General features: G+C 34.4%; 1 protein-coding gene across 1 annotated transcript; it reads right to left on the reverse strand.

Annotated features, from left to right (window-relative positions):
- Positions 1 to 3476: 3476 nt before the first annotated feature.
- On the reverse strand, positions 3477 to 6484 carry LOC109091693 (adenosine receptor A3-like). Its single transcript, XM_042758991.1, has 2 exons — positions 5733 to 6484; positions 3477 to 4555 (listed from the first exon to the last, which is right to left on the reverse strand). The coding sequence occupies exons 1-2, from the start codon at positions 6062 to 6064 to the stop codon at positions 3880 to 3882; spliced, it is 1008 nt and encodes a 335-aa protein (XP_042614925.1). The 5' UTR covers positions 6065 to 6484; the 3' UTR covers positions 3477 to 3879.
- Positions 6485 to 7837: the final 1353 nt, after the last annotated feature.

The following is a 7837-nucleotide window of genomic DNA, read 5'->3' on the forward strand; positions in this document are numbered from 1 at the left end:
TAAAAGCATTATGCAACACTCATGCAAACCTTCTGGTAGGGACCTCTCATCATGTGTAACCGTCTGTGCAGTTTTACAGAGATGAGTGACAAGTGAACCATAAAGGCTTGAGTTGTCATGGCGATGTTATGTATGCTGAAGAGAGATCAATGTATCAAGCACAAGGGCTTTCAGGCCGCCCTGTAGGACTATTGACTTGAGCGGTAAGCATGATGCATAGAGCAGTAATGAATATGTTTACGGCCCTCTTGAGGTTCAGTGATGATGACGGTTTGAAGATTAAATGGGAATGTGCTCTAATAAGGTCTGCAATTACATACAAACTACTGAACACGTATAAAGGGCGTGACATAAATGATTTGGATTTCACACAATGATTTACACTTTGTTTTTCCCCCTAAAACAGGTGAAAAAAATCCATCAGATTAAGGGACCCAAGATATAGAAGCGATCATTTACAATTAGAGCATTAGGTAGTGAAAGCAAGCACCTAGAAATCACCCATAACACAATAGCAATCACACATAAACACCCTAGCAACCATTGACAATGCCCACACCATGGCGATGAGATTATACACATTATCTTCAACAAATTTAAAAATCTAGTTATATTTTACATATAATAGAGTAATTTATTTTGGCAGAAACCTTTTGAATAAATACATGGAATTCCAGCAATCAAAAAGAATGTAAATAAACCACAGGCTCTTTATGTGTGGTGACAAATGGAGAAGTTAGTGGTTAAAGATGAGTTTTGCAAGACCTGTAGTTCCTTTAGTAGAGCTTTCGATTTGTTTTGGATCATCAAATGAAAATGATTGTCTGAACAATCGACTTGCAGGTTTGCCTGAGCATAGCATATTGAGCCGCTGTATGTCTTGAGCTGTGTTGTCATTTGCATCAAATTAAATTAGCTGTATATATGTGTAGTTTCATAGCCTCTGGTTTTTGTGACACTGATGAGAATTGATTTGGATATTGCTTTTCAACGCTGCGCCAAAAGGTCTATTTCATATTTTTCAACTTCACTCAGCAAAATGAACTCAAGCGATGTTAGGAAAAGTAATAATGTGGGAGATGAACATTATAAATCCTGAGTATTCTGCTCGCGCTGTTTGGACCGAGGCTGATATTACGCTGTACAGAGAAAGAACAAGATGGCCTGTGAAAACTCAGACTTCTTACAGAAATCCAGTACTTCTCCCTGAGGAACGCTCCAAATGTTCCCTCAGGATCAGCATTGTTCACTTCCACATGGCCCAATGCCAGTACATCATTTAAAGAGAATACAGAGGGAACGTCCAGTCTAATTTACAGCAGAGTCCAGCCTTCTGAGGACACACTGATAATATAATTAAAAGGTCATATGACGTTGCTAAAAAGAACATTATTTTGTGTATTGGTGTAATGAAATGTGTTTATGGTTCTTAAGGTTCAAAGAACACATTATTTTCCACATACTGTACATTATTGTTTCTTCTCTCTGCCCCGCCTTTCTAAAATGTGTTGTTTTTTACAAAGCTCATCGGTCCGAAAAGCGAGGTGTGCTCTGATTGGCCAGCTATCCAATGCTTTGTGATTGGCCGAATGCCTCAAGCGTGTGATGGAAATGTTACACCCCTTAACTGGCACGACAAGACAAAAACAATAAAACCCATTACAAACAGGCCATTTGTTGCATCCGACAAACAACAAGCTCTACTCTACACCAGCGGTTCTCAATTCCAGCTCTGCATATTTTGCACGTCTCTCTTTGTTAACACACCTAATTCAGATAATCAGCTCGTTATTGACATGGTCCCTACACATTGTTCATTGCTCCCTACTCCCTGAGCAGGGGAAATTTGTCATTCACGGATTTGCGCTGCGCAACGTCTTCACACAAAGTAAGAGTAACATACAAAATGTGCAGAGCAGGGGGTCGTGAGGACTGGATCATCAGTTTGGATCATCAGTGGCAAATCCTTTACATATGTAGAAAGTACTTATAGGCTGTGAGTCAGAACAGCCGACATTGTAGTCTTCTCTCCAAGGATCAGGAAACAGTCCTCCATAAAATGTGTTGCACACAGCTGAATATTTGGGTTGAAGTGTTCTGGAACAGTGTTGAAATACAACTTAACCACTGATTTCTCGTTGTGTCCTCTTTTGGAAGACTAAACAAAGTAGTTTCACCTTCACATCGGAAAAGCATCTCCACGACATGGCGCCGGCGGCAACAGAGAGAATCAAAGTTACGCCTTCTTTCTTTGCGTGAACATTTGGGCGGTGTTATGCAAATCTTCCCACATCGTGACGTAGACATGTGTGGGTGTGTTAGAACGAAGAGTTTAAGGAGTGTGTGAACAAGTCTCAACTTTTATAAAGAATATCTCTTTGGATTTCAGACTTTAGTCTTTGCAACTTTAGGGATCCTGTCTATTCACAAACAGCTTGTAACACTCCAAAGAGAAAGGAAAACTTGAAATCGCATCATATGACCCTTTAAACCTGGAGGAAACAGAAAGTGAAAGGAATTTTAGAGAGTTATGATGTGAAAGAAATATTTGTGATTCTACTCATGGTCAGGATCTTAAATGTCTTTGTTTAGAAAAAAAAGCTAAATAAGATAGATAGATAGATAGATAGATAGATAGATAGATAGATAGATAGATAGATAGATAGATAGATAGATAGATAGATAGATAGATAGATAGATAGATAAAGGTTTGTAAAATGTGTTTTTGTGATGTTTGTATGATTTTTTTTTAACAGAGTTGAAAAAGAGCATTCTGCATGGGCATACTTCTTTCACAGAAGACAGAAATTCTTACAGGTTTGAAACAACATGAAGGTGAGCAAATGAGGACTGAATCTCCATTGTTGTGTGACTGTTCCTTTAAATGTGAAATTTCTGAAATTATAAAGCAAGGATGTGGAAGGTCATTGTGGCTTTATAAAATTGTTTTTACAGAAACAGAATGACTCTTGTTAGTTTCGCTTCCTCTTTCATCATGGTGACATGAAATATTATTTTTAAATGTTATTTATTTCTGTGATCAAAGCTGGATTTTCAGCATCTTTACTCCAGTCTTCAGTGTCACATGATCTTCAGAAATCATTCTGATTTGCTGATTTGCTGCTCAAGAAACATTTCTGATTATTATCAATGTTGAAAACAGTTGTGCTGCAGAATATTTTTATGGAAACTGTGATGCATTTTTATTTTCAGGATTCTCTGATGAATAGAAAGTTCAAAATTTATTTCCATTTTTTTTTTTGTGCAAAATTATAAATGTCTTTACTGTCACTTAAATGTATACATCCTTGCTAATTTAAAGCATACATTTATTATATATATATATATATATATGCTATATATATATATATATATATATATATATATATATATATATATATATATATATATATATATATATAATATATATACTATATATATATATATATGTATATATATATGTATATATATATATACAGACAGTTCATTGAAACACATGTTGACCATAGTGGGGCAAGTTCTCACATAAAAACTTAAACAAAACAAATACATGTATAAAAATATCCTACAGATATTGTTAGTAATAAATTGCATACATATATAGCATAATATATAATAAATATATTTATGAAAAAACAATTCAGCCTCTTCATTATACAGCTGGTCCTTGTTTTTAGGTATTTCAGTGCAGTTTTATTGTGCTAATTTATTTAGTACAAAAATACGATGACAGTAGAATTACAGTGTAGTTTGAATGTTAAAAGTCAGAAAAATATTCTAATTTAGGAACTAGGCATTTGAAACCAACATACAAAACCATTGCTGGATATTTTTTTTTACTTTTGACTTCTAGCCTGGTCTCCCGATTACAGACTAATGCTAACCGTCCTGATTTGAAATCAAAACGACTTGTGGTTTTATTTTCATGCTGCATCTGGCGGTGCTGTTCGAGTTGCTCTCGTTGTTATCCAAAGTCTGGCTGCTCTGATTTCCTTTCTGTTCCGAGCTTGTCTCCTTCATGAGGATGCTTTTAAATGCCATCTTAATCTTAGGGACTTTGAAAGCGTACACTATGGGGTTAATGGCGGAGTTAGCGTGAGAGAGGAGGATGCCAATGTGAAAGGCGACAGAGGGAACTTCGACAATCTTGTAGTAATTCACCGTGTTCATTATGTGCAGCGGAAGCCAAGAAACAGCAAATAGAACCAGAACCAAAGCCAGAGAATTGGCCAGTCTCCGCTCCTTATGGTAAAAGGACTCCACGGTGCGACTCCCAATTCTTTTTCTGAGCTGTTTGGATATCATATTGAAGAGTAACAAGTACAGCACCATCATGATGATAGTGGGTGTAAGGATGCAAGCGAGGAAGTTGAAGTTGACCATGTAGGACATGTGTATGACCGTTATGAAATGACATGTAATCGTGGAGTTTTCAGTGGTTGTGGTGTCTTTTTTGTGCCATCCAAGCATGGGAATGAAACCTAGTATAAAAGCAGAGAGCCAACATACAGTGGCCGCGGCCCATAAGTGCTTCTTTCTGACTGCTCCCCTGTACCTGAAAATTAAAAAGATTATTTGAAAAAAATAATAATAATTGAAAAAAGGTATGTGTGTGTGTGTGTGTGTATATGTATATATATATATATATATATATATATATATATATATATATATATATATATATATATATATATATATATATATATATATATATATATATTATTATTATTATTATTATTAGATGTTTATTTATACACTATACACAATTTATTGATACACAATCATTTTTAAAGTTTGGGGTTGGTAAGATCTTTTTCTAATGTCTTTGAAAGTCTCTTCTGCTCACCAAGGCTGCATATATTTGATCAAAAATGCAGTTGAAAAATGGGAATATTGTGAAATATTATTACAATTTAAAATAAAAATTTTCTATTGTAATATATTTATAAAATGGAATTATCCCTGTGATGTAAAGCTGAATTTTCAGCATCATTACTCCAGACTTCACTGTCACATGATCCTTCAGAAATCATATAATATCTAATATGCTGATTTGCCACTCAAGAAACATTTCTGATTATTATATTGTTTTCAGGATTCTTTAATGAATAGAAAGTTTAAAAGAACTTAATTTATTTGAAATTGATTTTTTTGGTAACATTATAAATGTATTTACTCTCAGTTTTGATCTGCACCCTTGCTGAATAAAGTATTAATTAGTATAAACTATTTAAAAAAAATAATTACTGACCTGAAACTTAGAATCAGTTGGGTGATGGGCATTTTAATATTTGAAAATGATATTAGAAGTATAAAGTGTTCCTGTGGCTCAGTGGTAGAGCATTGTATTAGCAGTGCAAAAGGTTGTGGGTTTGATTCCCAGAGAACATATGTTAGCTAAAAAATGTTAGCACTGAATGCGGAGTAAGTTGCTTTGGATAAAAATGTCAAAAGTGTAGTTTTCAAAGGCAGAGCAAGTTTTATAGCAGATTATGAAAAGATTTCTGTGAAATAAATACATTCTTAATGTACTTTAAGATTGTAAATGGGGCCCATTTAGATTTCATGTAGACTTAAGGAATGTTTTTGTTTCAAGTTGCATGTTATTTCTGAGAACTACAGTACTGACATTTGATTTTCTCCTTATCAGCAAGCTTGATCAAATAGGCTGTCACACAAGCAAGTCTTTAAATAGGCATTGTAAAAAAAGCATGACTATTAAATGTTCAGACCTGAGAGGGTTATAAACACGCAGGTATCGGTCCACAGCGATGGCCAGCAGGGAGTGAACAGAGGCCTGGGTCAACACAATGACCACACAGCTGATGAAGAGGCAGCTGTGGAAACTAGTCTTCAAACGTCCATCAACCACCACAGCGAAAGGCACGGCCACTGCTCCCACCAGAAGATCAGCCACCGCCAGAGACACAACGAAACAGAATGTAGTCTGGCTTAAGGCACGGCATGACCACACTGCCCAGATGACCAGCATGTTCCCCAGGCAGCATCCTACAGCGATGAGCACCTCCAGGGAAGTATAGATCACCTTCTCACCATCAGCCATGATGAGAATAAGCACAGGAACTCTACAGGAACTTACTTAAAGTAGTGGTGGTTTAAATAGGAAGCTGACTTCACACACAGAACCAAACATGCTCACACACATGCAAATCATTTTTTGCAAGATCAGTACTTTGAAGTTGTTTTTTTCTTCTTTTCTTTTTTAAATTTAAAAATAAATAAAGAGAATGTTTTAGAAATTTGAAAAAGAAATGTTTAAAAAGAAATATTTAAAATATTTTTAAATTACATTTAAAAATTAAGAATTTTTTAAAAATTGTTTTCATCAAGAACACGTTAAATTAATCAAAGTGACAGGAAAGACGTTCATAGTGTTACAAAAGATTTATTTTAAATAAATGCTGCTCTTTTGAACTTTTTATTCATCCAAGAATCCTGAAAACATATATAATCACAGTTTCCACAAAAATATAAAGAAGCACAACTGTTTTCAACATTGATAAGAAATGTTTGTTTCTATTTTAGACAAACATTTTAGAACCTATTTAAACATATTTTAAACCTTTTAAACATATTTTTAGATATGTTAATGTTTATATTTTAAAATGCATTCAAAAATAAAAGTTATTTTTAAATTATAATAATATTTCACAATTTTACTATATTTTTGATCAAATAAATGCAGCATTGGGGAACATAGGAGACTTCTTTCAAAAATTTCACCACCCCCAAAAATAACTAACAACTAACTTTAGGCTATAGATTTTATCAAGTGCATTCCCTGCGAATCAAACCCATGACCGTAGCATTGTTAGCACCATACTGTGTTGTTTGAGCTATCTATAAATTTGTGTTTATAAATATTATGTGCTCGGATTTCTCTATTGGCACCTAAAGTATAATACATACACCCTTATGGTGGTGTGCCATTAAATTGTAACTAAGCTTGTTGCTGGTAAAGCAGGAAGCTGCGGTTTGATTGATTCAAGAAGTGTGTCAACTATATTTACATTTATGCATTTAGCAGACGCTTTTATCCAAAGCGACTTGCAGTACATTCAGGCCACACATTTTTTTTTTTTTTACACCAGTATGTGTGTTCCCTGGGAATTGAACCCACAACCTTTTGCGCTGCTAACACAATGGTCTACCACTGAGCCACAGAAAGAGACTACATTGCAGCTGTGCTCTCGAGCTATGCAGTGATCAAAAATGATTATTGTGCATGATTCATCAGTAGGCTACATGTTATTGTGAAGAATAATACAACAACAACAACAACAAAAAATCTAATTTTCCTTTCGACTGACCTCACCTTGACTGTGCTGGCAAGTAGCCTAATGGTTTGAAAAGCAAGTGGTAGCATTGAGATATCTCCTCTAACATATTCACGTCAATCATAAAGAATAAGTAAGCTGATTGATCATGTCAACTCCTTTGTACAGATTGTCTTTGAAGCTCAAGACTCTTTTTAGAACATTCTAAAATTGATGAATTACATTTTCAGTTAGACTTTTTATTTAATTTATTTTTCTTGTAATGAAAAATATTTAAATTTTGTTTTTAAATATTATATTATTAGCATAATATATTTATATAAATATTTTCTTATAAATAATTATTATAATGTTAAATACAAGCATTTTCAGACCCTAATGCAAAATGATACATTTGCAATGTTCAGCACAGTGTGGCATTAAATGAAACGATATAAATTTGTTAAGAAATATTGGGCAAATTTGATTTTAAGGCTCTTCTTTGCTCTGCAGGTACAAGTCTACAGTCACTAAGAGGCGCTCGTGGTTCCTCATCACTG

Source organism: Cyprinus carpio, chromosome A6, assembly GCF_018340385.1.
Source record: "Cyprinus carpio isolate SPL01 chromosome A6, ASM1834038v1, whole genome shotgun sequence".
Lineage (NCBI taxonomy): Eukaryota > Metazoa > Chordata > Actinopteri > Cypriniformes > Cyprinidae > Cyprinus > Cyprinus carpio.